Genomic DNA, 15,097 nt, shown 5'->3' with positions numbered 1-15,097 from the left:
TATTTTATATACATTAATTTTGGGGTGTGTTTTTGTGTTATTCTAGGAAGTAGAATCAAATTCTCCTGCGGCACTGGCAGGTCTTAGACCTCACAGTGATTATATCATTGGAGCAGACACAGTCATGAATGAGGTAATTGGTGTGTTTATTAATAATGAAAGTTCTATAACATTTTCTCATTAATGTATAGGTTCAGAAGTATAATTTACATTTCACATTTAGAGTTGAAATTTAGGTCTTTGCTAATCAAGATAACTTACACATCAGGGTGTAAACAGAACACATGGGAGGAGGTGTCTTTATAAGGTATAGCTGTAAGGAAAAATACATACCATGTGGCAATTGCACAGATTTTGTGTATGATATACAGAAATCTCTTAACAGGAACACCTGGGTGGCCCAGTCGAGCGTCTAGCTCTTGATTTTGGCTCAGGTCATGATCTTGGAATCATGGGATGGAGCCCCGAGTGGGGCTCTGTGCTCAGTGGGGAGTCTGCTTGAAGATTCTCTCCCTCTCCTGCTCCTTCCACTCTTGTGTGTACACTGTCTCTCTCAAATAAATGAATCTTTAAAAATAAACCAATCTCTTAACATACCTCAAGACTAAAGCAGATGCTCATTTTGGTTATTGATTTCATTTTCTCTACCCCTTTTTAAGGGAACAAAATTGACTTAGCTATATTAGATCCTTTTCCTTGTCTGTTAGCTAGTGGAAGTATATATTGCTAAATCGAAAATGAAAGAAAAATAAGAGGCCCAGATAACCAGGTCTTAATAATGAAGAGTAGGGGCACCTTGGGTGGCTCAGTCAGTTGAAGATCCAAGTCTTGATTTTGGTTCAGGACATGATCTCAAGGTCGTGAGATCGAGCCCTGTATCAGTCTCCATGGGGAGTCTGCATGAGATTCTCTCCCTCCCCCTCCCTCTGCCAATCCCACCCCATGTGCACGCTGGCTTGTGCTCTCTCTCAAATGAAGAAATAAATGTTTAAAAGAAAATAATGAAGATTAAAAGCAGAATATATAGAATTTGGGTGTAGAAGAGTTTTATTAAAATTGCTGACTAGGTCTTAGGGAACTGGAGATAAGGCATTGCACATAGGAGATAGGTAAAATATTTGAAATCTTTTTTGGAGTATTGGTTTTAAGGAATGAGTTTTATGTCTAGCAGCAGGGCCTACAATCTGTACTTTTTATAAAAAGTTTTCCAGGTGATTCTGATATTAGCCAGGTTTGAGACCCACTGTTCTAAAGTTTAGTAACATAAAAATGTTTTTCTCCTGTGATGCTTTTGCAGTCTGAAGATCTGTTCAGCCTTATTGAAACACATGAAGCAAAACCATTGAAACTTTATGTGTATAATACAGACACTGATAACTGCCGAGAAGTGATTATTACACCAAATTCTGCGTGGGGTGGAGAAGGCAGGTAAGGTCATTGTTCAGACTAAGTTATGATTGCTTAAGCTTACCAGTAAATATTGTAAACATCATTGCTTTTATTTTGAAACAAGTTAATAGTTTATTATAAGTCTTCTGTTGAGAAAAGGAAAGAGCTAACCTAGAATACTGAAACCAGTAATCCATTTTTTTAAAGCACATATTTAGGTAGTGTGGTATAGACCTACGGTTCTTTTCTTTACTGATCTAAGAGCAAACAGTCTTGTTTTATTTTGTTATTTTAATAAAATAGTTTCAGTTTTATTTTCCCAGTTCCCTTCCCCAACAGTGGGACAATACAAGTGTAACTTTCTCTAGCTGTTGGGGAAATTTCTTAGCATTTTGTGAAAACTCTTGGCTTTCAAAAATGGACCGATTGATTTCAACCAAAAATTAGACAAAATTGCAACAAAAATAAAAAGCAACTTAGAGGGATGCCTAGGTGACTCAGTCAGTTAAGCATCTGCCTTCGGCTCAGGTCATGGTCCTGGGGTCCTGGGATCTAGTCCCGCATCAGGCTCCTTGCTCAGTGGGGAGCCTGCTTCTCCCTCTGCCTGCCGCTCCCCCTGCTTGTGCTCTCTTTCTCTCTGACAAATAAATAAAATCTTAAAAAAAAAAAAAAAGGGGGCAACTTAGAAGGATTATCAAGCCAAGCAGAGAAGCAAACTGTAGAAAATCAATTTTCCAGGACCGTTCATCAAGTCAGTTCGCTAATTTCAAAAAGCCAAACCAAAGCATGCAGACTTAAAGTTGCTCCATTAAAAGGTCTTTCAGCTTTTGTTTAAATTGTACAAGTTTTTCATTATTTTGAAAGCCTTATTTAATTGAGGAATTCTTGAGCATAAGCCATAATTACAGGAAAGCCTAAGGTTTGGAAACTTTTCTAAATATTTTGTAAAAGTTCCAGCATTTGTTGAGAAGAGGATGACTTAGTTGAGGCAGGCAGAGAAAGACCCTATTTGTTCATAATATCTTTCCCCACACTACCTGAGATTCTGTAGCTGACTATATGTTGCAACCAGAATGCTAACTTGTTGCAGTTTGAGAAAATAGATAGAGGTATCACATCTTAAGAATCTGAACTGTCTAGAGGGGAGAGGGGTGGGGGGATGGGTTAGCCTGGTGATGGGTATTAAAGAGGGCACGTACTGCATGGAGCACTGGGTGTTATACGTAAACAGTCATGGAACACTAATCAAAAACTAATGATGTAATGTATGGTGATTAACGTAACAATTTAAGAAAAAAGAATCTGGACTGTCTGGGGCAATTCTTGATCAAGTTACTGTCCATTGTCCAGGTTTGTAAACACACAGAAATATGATCTTCTCAAGGCATTCAGAATTGACTCACTTCCAAGGGACTGCCTCATATAAACTAAATTTGTAGAGAAACTACTGTATTTATTAGAATGGCAAATTTTTAGTTTATAATAGAAACATTTCCCCTCTCCCATTAGAAGATAACTCAGGTCAGATTAGCATCACAAGAGTACTTGGTAAACACAGAATCAAAGTGCAAGGAAGAGATTCTGCTGATGGTGAAGTCCAACTGCAAAGAACATCACTAATTCTAATAAGAACATTGTTGGCTATCATTGATCAATTTAAATTATTTTATCTTTCTTCCTCTCCATCTGAGATCTAGTTCAGTGAGGATTGCAGATTTGATGGTAGAAGGGACAAAAAGTGAGCCAAGGAATAAGTAATTTTGTAATATGAAGCATCAGTGTAAAATCAGATTTGGATTAGGAAGAGCTGGAGTTGGCCACTGCTTGCTCTCCCAGCTTTTGGTGGTGGTAGTATCCACAGAAATAACAGATGCCTTGGCAGGAGAGAGGCATAGAGATAACTGTGTGTGGCCTTCTCAGAAAGTATCAAATAGTTTGGGAGATAAAAGCAATCATGATGGAAACCTAAAGTGGAATCTGATTGTGAAGGGCCTTACCATGGTCGGAAATTTGGAAACACCTCGGGCAGTGAGACTCTGAAACACTGTACCCGTGGTGGTGGGGGGGGGGTGTCATTGGTTCCAAACAGTAGAAACCAACTGTTGCTGTCATAAGCAAACATGGATTTATTGCTGTGGAGTTGCTCCTATAATCAGAGAAACAGCTAAAGAATCAGCCATGGGAAGAGACAGGACTCAACACTGCTAGGGAGTTAGGGAGGAAGGAAATTAGCAGTTTTCATTAGGGTTCTACTGAAGGGATCAAGCCATTTCTGTTTTTTCTGTCACTCCCAAGATTTGTAGTCATGGGCAAGAGAGGTGGATTGGCTTCTTTGGGTTATGAACCATTCATTTCTTGGTTTGGACAAGGCCCCCCTGATGGACAGTCCCACCAGCACTGCACACAACATAGAGAAGTAATTCTCCAAAGGGAGAAAGGGAAAGGGAATATTGGGAGGCCAGCAGACTATGAAAAGAAGCAGTGTGATTATGTCTTATTAAAAACATGCCTCTGGTGGCAGTGGGAGGATGAAGTAGAAGGAATCTGGATGAATTTGGATTGATTTGTGTCAGGTTCTGAAATAGAACTAGGGGCTGTGTAAATGACATCATCGTACAGAAGTACTTAAAGCTCTTCAGTGAAAAGGCTGTATGTCATTCGTTCAGCAAATAATTATTAAGTGTCTGCCATGTGCCAGGAACTGTTACGGCAGTAAACAAAGTGAGGTCTCTGCCCTCAAGGACCTTAACATTTTATTGGGGGAGACAGAAAATAAATAAATGTGCAGTGTGTTAGATGATGATAAATGCTTGAAGAAAATAAAGGAGAGTAAGGGTAGTGTCTGTGGTGGAAGGACAGACACTGTTTTATAAAGGGTGGTCAGAAGAGCCCTCTGATAGGATGACATTATTTAAAAGAATGGAAATTGGTTTTGTATTTCAAAACCTCAGAGAAATGCAAGCTGTGATTGATAACAGTAAATTTAAGAAAAAAAATATTTTCATAGCCTAGGATGTGGCATTGGATACGGTTATTTGCATCGAATACCAACACGCCCGTTTGAAGAAGGGAAGAAAATTTCTCTTCCAGGACAGATGACTGGTACACCTATTACTCCTCTTAAAGATGGGTTTACAGAGGTAAGATAACTTTACTACCGATGACATCACACAGTTCCCAGTAAAACAAGTCAAGTGTCCGTGTGTGTGGTGGTAGCACTCCTGGAGATGGGGCAGGTGAGGAGTTAAGTGCTCACCATGTTGAATTTGAAGTTCCTCTAGGATATCCAGATGGGTAGCCTGTGGATCTGGATTTCAGGAACAAGCACAAGGCTAGAGACACAGATTTGGGAATCATCAGCAAAGGGAGGGTAATTTAACCCAATGAACAGTGATAAAAATTGTCAAGGGATTGGGCCCGGGTGGGTCAGAGGACTGAGGCTGGAATCTTAAACATTCCTCATATTTAAATGGATGGGCAGAAAGGGGATCCAGCAAAGGGAGCTTGGAAGAAGTCCTAAGGGAGGACAGAGCTTCAAGAAAAAAAAGGCATGTCGACTCTGTGAGGTGTTGAGAGAAGTCAGGTGAGAGGAGTGAAAAACACATGTCCTGGACGAGAGCCTTTCAGAGGCTGGCGGGGTGCAGGTATCTGATCACAGGGGACAGAGGGCAAACAGTTGGTGATAAGGTGATGATGAGAGCTGGTGCTGACTATTTCAAGAAACTTAACTGGGAAAGCAGAGCAAGATGCTGTGTGGGGACTCTTATAGGATCAGAGTGAGGCTTTTTAAAGAATAAGATATTTGCACAGGCTTATAGGCTTTTAAAATGTTTTCTCTGCAAGCCTCACAGGACAGTTAACTCTTGTCTGCATGAATAGGTAAAAACCAAACATCCAGAAGAAAAATGCTACCATTGTAAAGAAAGGTCTGCCACCACTATCATTTTATGGTACACAGTTTGGCCATCCCCAATTCTAGAGAAAGTGAAGAGGACCTAGAGAAGTGGAGCCTTTCCTCACTGCTCACCGCTGCCATTGGCCGATGGCCAGAGCCCATGTCGTTCCATGTTTAGAGTCCTACCGCCGTGTCTGCTGCTCCTCATCAGTGGTCTCTGCCCCAGTTAAGCCTCTGTGGGCAGTCTGAGAAGACCAGGGGGTGAAATGGCAGCTAAGGAAAAGGGCCAGAATGCAAGTAGTGTTGGAATGTGCCAGAGGGCACTGGAGCTGGCAGAAGTTGGAGTATCCAGAGGTGAAACCACCCATAGAATCCATGTAGACTTACTTCTCCCTCCGCCATCCCGGAAGGTAGAGGTCTGGCTGCTATGGCTGCCATGTTCAGTCATTGATGAGAAAAGGTAAGATGGACTCACGAGGTTAGACATCTTGAGAAACTTCCAAGACTTTATCATGGTATTAAGACTTCGAGCTGATTTCTTCCATGAACAATGAAAGTTAGAAACTGGCTGAGAAATCAGAGAAGAGGAAAGGTGGAGTAAAATGATTTGGGGACAGCTACGAAGGAGGAAAGAGTAGAATCTCCTCCTAGAACAGTGTGTGTAATGGGGGAGATGCCACGTGTCAAGAGACTGGAAGTGACAGGATGGGCAGATGTTTAGTGCTTGGTCCTTGACATGTAACAAAAATAGGAAAGAGTGTCTGAAGGCGGAAGTGCCAGGTGAAAACCTTTGACAGCTAGTATGATCAGAAAAGGTACCTGTTAAGAAATAAAACAAATGAGCAAATAAAAAAAAGAGAGGCAATCTCTGAAACAGACTCTTAACTGTAGAGAACAAACAGATGGTCACCAGAGGGGAGGTGAGTGGGGGGATGGGTGAAATAGGTGATGGGGATTAAGGAGGGCACGCGTGATGAACACTGGGTGATGTATGGAAGTTTTAAATCACTATTTTTTTCAACGGAAACTAATATTACACTATATGTTAACTAACTGGAATTTAAATAAAAATGTTTTTTAAAAAAAGGTATCTGTAGGACCAGTGAGAGACAATATCTGTTCTTTAAGTAAACTTGAGTATTTTCTTTCCTTCTTTTTTTGGCAGGTCCAGCTGTCCTCTGTTAATCCCCCATCTTTGTCACCACCAGGAACTACAGAAATTGAACAGGGTCTGTCTGGACTTTCTATTAGCTCAACTCCACCAGCTGTCAGTAATGTTCTCAATACAGGTGTGCAGAAAAATCTATTCTCTTTTCAACCTACTTTGTTTTACATGATACTCTTTTCTGTCTCAAGCTATAGAAATTTAAAAAGTAATGCCGGTGTACTTTGAAAACTATAAATATGTTTTGCATTTAAACCTCTTGGTGTATTTTAGAGTCTGGGCTTCTCTTAGCTTGGACAAGTTGTAGAGTCAGGACTGTACCTTTAAATTCTGTTCAATTGCTCTATTTACTCAACGAATGTTTGCAGTATCCCCTAGGTAGTAAACACTGGAGATACAAAATTGAGCAAGACATCGTTCTCTTTCTGGGGGTTCAGTCTTGCTCAGGGGACACGTGCATGTCTTCCTCCCTTTTCTTAATTCTTGTTCTACCCAGTACAGTCCTTTTTTGTTTTAGTTTTTTTCCAACAGCTTTATTGATATATAATTCACATACCATGCAAGTCACCCATTTAAAATAGATAATTCAGTGGGATTTTTTTCCGTGTATTTGCAGAGTTGTGCAACCATCACGTCAGTCAATTTCAGAACATTTCATTACCCCAAAAGAAACCCTATGCCCTGTCGCTCACTGTTTTTCCCCAACCCCTCAGGCCTAGATCATTCCTAATCTTCTTTCTTTTTCTGTGGATTTGCCTAATCTAGACATTTCATGCAATATGCATGGTTTCTGTGACTGACTTCTTTCACTTAGAATAATGTTTTCAAGGTTTCATTCATGTGGTAGCATATAGTAATACTTCCTTTCTATGGCTAAGTAATGTTCCATCATATGGACATGCCACATTTTATTCATCCATTTATCAGTTGGACATTTAGGTTGTGTCTACTTTTTGGCTGTTAGGAGTAATGCTGCTATGAACGTTTGTGTACAAGTTTTTGCATGAACCCATGTCTTCATTTTTTTGGTTATATTCCTAGGCCTGGGATTGCTTGGTCACATGATATAGATCTTAACTTGGTATGTTGGTAGAGTTTATTTTTCCCTTGCCTTTTTAAAAACCACCTTTTTTCTGATTTTGTTTCTTCATAATATCAAGAGTATATTATTACTCAATAAATGTTGAGTAAGTGAAAGAAATACTCACATAGTTTAGTTTTATTTCATTAAAACCTTTTATTCTTGAGCTCCTTTTAGTATTTGTGTTTACAATTTGTTCACATTTCACTTTGTCCTGGAATGGACTTAAAATAGATGGATTCATCAAGATGCAGTTAAGGTCAACAGTATGATTTTTGCACTTGGTCTCCTCAGTTCAAATCCCAGCCCTTTTCAGAGTCTTCATTTTCATTCCCAAAGATGTCGTCTTCTAGATAAAATTTAAAACTTCAATTTTTTAGAATTAAAAATTTCAAACATAGCCTAAAGTAGACGGCATGGTATTATGAACCCCCCCACACACACACCCAGCCCCACCAGTTTGCACTATGGTGACCTGCTTCTCTATCCCCTACTCTTTGCTGGGTTTTTTTTCCTGACTTTTTTAAAATACAGTTTGCATACCATAAAATTTAGTCACTGTATGTATACAACTCCATGATGTCTAATGAATTTATGGGGTTGTGCGGTCATCACCACAATCCAGGTTTTTCCTAGATGAAATGAAATACTAATATCATTAGTATTAAGTCATAGATACAGTTGGGAGGGCATTTAAAGTTTATTTCATTTGAGCAGAATCCTTTTTTATATTGTGATTTTTTTCTTAGATTCCATCAGATGGTCTTCTAGTTTATTCCTGGCTAGGCTTAGTACAGGTCGGCTGGTGTAACACCCACGGCAGCAGACCGCTCAGTGTCTGAGTAGCTCTCTCCTCTTTGAGAGTAAGTGTTCCAGTGCCGTATCAGAGCTCTTCTGACTGCTGTCTTCAAATCTCAGTTTCTTTTTGACATTTTAAATCTTCCCTCATTACATTATAGTTACACTTGTCTTAGAAGCACATGAAGTGAGATCCCTGGCCTTGTTATACAGTAGAGAAATGGCTTCTTGAATATTAAAAGACAGAAATGCTCAGAAAAGAGTGAAATCAACATTTTCACTTTGAGAAAATCAGTTTAAAAATTGAGTATTCTAGCAACATGACATGCGAGAACCCACTTTTTTTTTGTTATTTACCTATCTTTATTTTTAATTAAGTTGCTGCAAAGTAGCGCAGTCGGTAACTGTAGAAACGTTAAAAGTGTCTTAAAAATGTATATATGTATGGATTTGAAAATTTGGGGATTATAAAATTTTAGAAAATGAATATATCCTTTTGAAATGACATTAATCAGTATGACCTTTTCGATACACTCCCTTATGCTTCCTGTCCTCTTCCCTGCTTGATTTTTCTGCAGAGAACTGACACCATTTTACAGGCTGTGTATTTTACTTGTTCAATATCAGTCTCCCTTTTCCTGCCCCTCATTAGAATATATCCTACAGGTAGTGATTTGTCATTTCTTTATGCTGTAGAGTGCATCAGTGCCTAGAATAGTGTCCAGCATATGGTAGGTGCCCCCGAAAACCTTGAGTGAATGAACATATCAGTTACCCAACTTTTTTGAGAATCTGATGAAAGTGATGGCCCCTCTTCTACTTTTACATGCCTCTAATTTCTGCAGAAAAGTAAATACATGAAAAAAATAAGTAACTATCTGAAAAGGGTTGTTTCATGCTTTTTAGGCACAATTTATTCCTGCTACCATATTTAAGCAGATTTCTGTAAGACAGTCTGGAATCCATGTACATTGTTACTGTTTGGACAGCAAAACCTCTCGCACGAGTAGGTGGTAAACATTAACAGAAAACCTTTATTATGTAGTATCCTAAGAGTTACTTGCATTTGAAGTACATAACCTCCTCAAGCTAGCATCAGTAAAAACCCTTCAGAGGAGAGTCACAGAACCTACCCATTTCCTATCAAAAGGAAATGGAAATTCGGGAAGCCAGGTCATTCTCTCCATCCCTGGAGGCCCAGGTACTCTTGTCTCTTTCATGCCGTCTGCCTCCCTCTCCCCTCTCACAGATCAGCATTCATGGTTTCACAGGGCATCTGCCCCCACTGCCCCCAGCAGTTCTAGGTTTATGTGGTGTCTAGTTCAGGAGTCCAGTAGAGATTGACTGGAATCCTTGAGTCCCATTTCTGAATTTCTAAAACAGTTTTCTAATCTAGCTCTGCTTAGGTCAGATGTAAAACTCTTGTCCAGAGAACTTAGCTGGGGTGGGTTTGCAGAGCCTCCTACCCTGTTAGGCCAGACTCTGCTAACAGTCCTCATTAAAGGCCACAGGCAGAGTGTGTACATGAGCTAAGGCGGCGAGGCAGCCAGAAACCAGGACGGGGTGAAGGCCTTACCATGGTGGGGAGGGAAGGCGGCTAAAGACTCCTAATAAAGTCTGTCCATTCTTTGTCAAGAATTCGGTAGAAGTTTTTTTTAAAGATCGTGTTTTGTTTCAGGTGTCCCAACAGTACCATTATTGCCACAAGTAAACCAGTCCCTCACTTCTGTGGCGCCACTGAACCCAGCTCCTACCTTACCAGGTAAGTGGCAGGCGGCAGGGGAGGAGAGATGTGTGGAGTTAGTAATAATAGCATGACTAATGTTGTGCGTCTTAAAAAAAAAAGAAAAAAATCTTACACCTTTGTGGTGTCTTTTAATTTCCTTTTATCTTTGCCATAACTTTGTGATAAATGAGAGCAAATGTCAAAGAGCTGTCAGTTACCAGCTGTTAGGTGCTGAGCCTCAGGCTCCTTATCCTCAGCCGGCCACCCCTGCGATGCAGCGTGAGGCAGGAAGCAGCAGTGTGTAAAAGTTCTGTCCTTTGGGGCTTCCTTCGTCAGGGCTTTCTAGTAGCGGTTTCTGTGAAGAGACATTGTGTCCTGACAGAGAGCATTCCATAGCAGGTTCTTCAGAAGCTCTAACATTAAGTTAGATGTTTGTTTATTTCTCTTAGTGTTCCTAATGAAGACCAAATGTCTTTATCCATCAAATAACAATCAAATATTATTTCAGGGATCAAATGTACTTGCATTGTGAGAACCTTTAATTGTATGACTCCAGAGGTCATGCACAGACATACTAAGCCATTAACCAAATTTGTATGTACACACACACACACACACACACACACAATGGTGAAGTGTGGTAAAACGTTGACGTGTGGGGAATTTGAGTGAAAGGGATATATGGGGTTTCTTTATATAAACTACTTTTGCAACTCTAAGTGTGAAGTTATTTCAGGAAAAAAAAATTCAAAAGCGGGAGGAACTGTAAACCTCAGCCATCAAAGAGAAGTTGAGTTTCATTTACTCCTGCACTTGCTGAGCCACATCAGCCCTTTCCCCACAGCACTCAGGCCGTTGTCATTCTGGCTCGCAGGTCTGGAAGTACTCGGATGGGTTTTAACCCTTATCTGCTCAGCCACCTGATCGTGTAGGTACAGAAAGACGGTTCGCTGAAGTGAGCTGTTTCACTCTTGTTGTTAATGCTAGGACACACAGCTGCCACCCAGTACGTGGACTTCTGGTGTTCTCGCTTTGAAGCTGGTAGTAGTTGTTTCAGAACACAAAGATGGAATGTTTTCCCCGGAGGAAGTGGTTTACCTTTTGTTCTCTGCCTTCTCTCTAGGTCTGATGCCTTTACCAGCGGGACTACCTAACCTGCCTGCCCTCCCCAACCTCAACCTCCCCGCACCGCATGTCATGGCAGGCGTCAGCTTACCGGAACTCGTGAACCCGGGTATGTTGCCCATCCTGCCTTCCTAGGACTCTGGCTAATAAAAAGCTTTTATCCAGGAAAGCAGATCCTCTATTGCAGTTTTTTCCAGAAAGGGCAGATCAGTTGAACAAATTCCAGCTGCTTCAAATAAATATTAATCTTTTTTACTTAAAAAGCTTAAAAACGAAGAGGAAGAAGAAGATTTTTGTGATTCTTCTCTGCTTGGCCACCTCTCCTCCATTTTCCTCTCCTTGCACGCCGACAGCCCGAGTACCATAAGGGCCAGTTGCAGAAATAGAGAACAGTGTCGCGGCGCTGCCGTAACGGACTTGGATGGAAGGGGTACAGGCCCCCCGGTGGAGGTGAATGGACTCCCCGCCGTTCTCCTGGTGCAGGCGACTGCCGCCGGCGGTGCTTGTTTTGAGTAGCCAGGCCCAGGACCTTGGGCTGTGAAACCCTCATCCTTGCTCAGCTGGCCGCATTTGTTATTTGATAAATATTCTGTTATTAACAGATGTTTTTATAATAAAAACTGTTGGGATTTTAGCTACAGATAGTTAAGCTAGCCGATATTCAAAGCACTTCGCTCCGATTTTATGTGCTGATGGGAATGAAGCAGCAGAGTGTCCCACAAACCTCTTCTAGTTAATGATTACCCACATCACCTTTACCTCTGAGATGGCCACAGGTCAGGGCTATTAATTTCTGATTTGCGTACCGAGGCGCATGAGTGTACGCTGTCATGTTTCTGTCTAGGTCATGACGGCCCGGCTGTACACGCCCCTCTGGATGTATTCATCACCGGTCCTCATTAACCCATTCGCTTTTCAGCACAGTGGTTTAAAAAACAAAGGAAGACTGTAAACTCTAACGGTTTACCTATCTTAGCGCTTCCTTTGTTTTTTTTTCTATGCCCTGTATTTCTTGGCTTCTTCCGCCCTTTTCCCAAATTAACAGACTCAAAGAGCATTGAGGGTTTCACCAGCCCAGTGGTTGCTCTGAACATGTTGTACATTCTACCTTTCCTTGTTTGTTAAAGAAGTAATACTCTTTCTTCAGTCTGCATTTTGAAATCATCACAATAAACCCGCCAAGTGTAATGGTTCCCTGTCACAGGGCTTGAACAGAGGCTGGGTACTTCCGGTGAGGCTAATGCGGGGCGGGGGCGACACGACAAGCCTCCACCAGAGGGCTGGCGCCCTCTCCTCTTTCTGTTGTCTGTCCGGAGGGCAGCTCTGACTCGGGCTTGCAGCTTGTTGGGGGAAAGGGAGCACCCCCCCTTTCCCCCTCCAGTGCTAGTGTAGCTGCGTGTCCTGAGCGGGAGAATCCTCTCTTCTCTGAACTGGCTGAGTCACATGGAGGTTTTGGAGTCTAGAAGCCCAGAACCTTTCCTCCTGGCCAGCTGGTCTGGCGTGGGTACTTAACTCCGTCCTGCTTCCACCTGAGGGTAAGCGGGGTTTGTGCTGTGTGTTGCCCTTCCTCAGCTTCACTGCCCTAGTGAAATGCAAATACGGGCATGTGAGGATGACCGCTGCCTCTCTAGTGCTGGGAGGATGTGTGATCTCTGCCATTTTTGTCCTAGGTTTGCCACCTCTTCCTTCTTTGCCTCCCCGAAACTTATCTGGCATTGCACCTCTCCCCATGCCATCCGAGTTCCTCCCGTCATTCCCTTTGGTTCCAGAGGTGTCTTCTGCAGCAAGCCCAGGGGAGCTGCTCTCCTCCCTCACGCCCGCCGGCAGCCCACCTTCCGACCCTGTCACGACCACTGCAAGGGCCGACGCTGCCTCCGCACCCGCTGTGGATGTGACGCCCCCCACCCCCAAGGCCCCCAGCACTGTTGAGGACAGAGCCTGCGAATCCACCCCAGCCAACGAGAAGCCTGTCTCTGCGGTTACGGATGCAAGTGTCCCCGAGTCACCCTAGCTTTGAACCTGTCTTCGGAGTCAGCGTGGTGGGCTTATTTACCCACGGAAGCGTGTCTGGAAATGCAAACTATCGTTAATTTCATACTAGTTTGTACTGTATCTGTAGGCATCCTGTAAATAATTCTAAGGGGAAAACTAAGGAAGAGGACGTGGGCTTGTATCCTGCCAAGTCAGGGTGGGGCTCACAGGCTGGGGAGGGAAATGTCGGAGAGTGCTTGTATTTTAAAGCAACCAAAAAGAATTGTAAGAGTGGCTTGCTGCCAGGTTTCCACTGCCATTCTTGGGGGGTATACATCTTCGGGAAAGGTGGTGACAGGGCGTCCACTAGGCTCCCTGTCGCCCTGCTGCTCCTTCTGTAAGTAAATGAAATACTTTATGCCTGGTACTCACACGCAACATTTCTTGTATTTTGTAAATCGGTTTTGAGAATGCAGACCACCTCGCTAAATCGTGAAAGGAAAAGCTGTTTTACTTTTGGTGTCTGTGAGTCACAGCTCTCAAGGTTTACACGAAAATTCCAACTAAAGATGTTTGGTGAAGTTACACAGTGTGCGCTATTAATTGAGCATCTTTTTACTCAGCCTGCACCCAGATCTTCGCTCAGAGCGCTCAGCGCTACTGAGACAGCGTTTTGTAGCTGCTGCCGTTGCTTTATACACCCACCATAAAAAGGCATTTAGAAAGAGGGAAAGGAGGTGTTGCACAGTTTTAAGCTGGAAGGTGGCACTTTGTGGCTACTTATTATAGCTCTACTGGAAAAGCATAGATACAGCAATAAATTACAGTAATTTTATTTTTCTTCTTGTGGTGCGTTTAAATGAGAACTAATTACCATGTATGCACTCGTTCCTCTCCAGTATGTCGCACATCTTTAATGTAATTTTTCATGTCTTATGTTTGCTTTTTCTTAAGTTTTCTAAGAGATGGTAAGTTAAGTGGAATTGATTTATTGAATGAAATTAAATGCATATTATATCTGTTTTTTAAATAAGGCAAAAGAGGTTCATTGATTCTTGACCTGGTAGTAGCATGACTGTTACTAAGGGAGCAGCACGTGTGCTTGACCTTCACCTCCTCAGCCAGAAACTAGACTTAGCAGCACCGACCTAATGCCTCTAATAGAGGGCCCCGCACCAGCCGATGTTCAGGTCATATCCATTTCTGGAGCCAGGTTTGTACTTAAAGCCAAATGGTAAAAGAAGGCTCCAGCTCTGAGCCTCGCTTCTTCTGTTTGCACTGTAGACACTTCTAGAATATTTCTCTCAGCTAACAATCCTATTTTTTGAAAAAGAGCTAATAACAGGTAGGGAGAATATTCACAAGCATATTTACATATTATAATTTTTTACTTTCCAGGATAGGAGGGGGTTGAGCAAGTTGTTATTGCATTCTAAAAGATGCTCATATTTTTTAAAAAATGTCAAGGAGATACCTTAGTGGAAAGCAAGTAAATATGTTTTAAGCTTTAAAAATGATTTAAAAACAAAAACAGTTCTTCCAATGCAGTGATTATTTAACTCTTGTGAGGTCACAGTTCTCATTTGAGAATGATGACAGTCCTGGGCCATCTTCCCAGGAAAATGTCCATAAGGATATCTAAAACACTAAGCTCTGGGGAGGGAGGGATTCTTGGCACTCATTTGGAAGATGGGCACACACGTGGCCTGTGTTGGCTCACTGGATCTTCCTGAGGCGCAAAACACTTATTTTAGATACTCTCTGCTTTCTTCAGGAAAACCAGTCTCAGTGTTATATAGACAGGAGTAGATCCTGCCCTGGGGCCAGAAACACGGATGTAAAAGATAGTGTCCCTGCCAGGAGGCCACTTACTCTGGCCGTGTCAGGGAGGGAGCCTGGGGCGATCAGTTCTCAGGGCCCTCCAGAAAAGTGCTCTAACCACTGTGA

The 15,097-nt window shown here is 42.1% G+C and overlaps 1 protein-coding gene across 1 annotated transcript in view; it reads left to right on the top strand.

The window, feature by feature from the left end:
- Window positions 1–14,190, top strand: part of GORASP2 (golgi reassembly stacking protein 2) — a 36,637-nt gene extending 22,447 nt beyond the window's left edge. Inside the window, exons 4-10 of the mRNA XM_035007797.1 lie at window positions 47–133; window positions 1,298–1,428; window positions 4,397–4,529; window positions 6,450–6,573; window positions 10,007–10,090; window positions 11,178–11,288; window positions 12,850–14,190. Coding sequence (XP_034863688.1) covers window positions 47–133; window positions 1,298–1,428; window positions 4,397–4,529; window positions 6,450–6,573; window positions 10,007–10,090; window positions 11,178–11,288; window positions 12,850–13,190 — 1,011 coding nt within the window. The 3' untranslated portion in view covers window positions 13,191–14,190. The remainder of the gene's footprint in view (window positions 1–46; window positions 134–1,297; window positions 1,429–4,396; window positions 4,530–6,449; window positions 6,574–10,006; window positions 10,091–11,177; window positions 11,289–12,849) is intronic.
- The last annotated feature ends 907 nt before the right edge of the window (window positions 14,191–15,097 follow it).

Source organism: Mirounga leonina, unplaced genomic scaffold (genome assembly GCF_011800145.1).
Source record: "Mirounga leonina isolate KUSES-001 unplaced genomic scaffold, KU_Mleo_1.0 Mir_151, whole genome shotgun sequence".
Taxonomy (NCBI): Eukaryota; Metazoa; Chordata; class Mammalia; order Carnivora; family Phocidae; genus Mirounga; species Mirounga leonina.
Note: the sequence above shows the minus strand (reverse complement) of the source record. Positions and strands in the feature narration are given on the sequence as shown.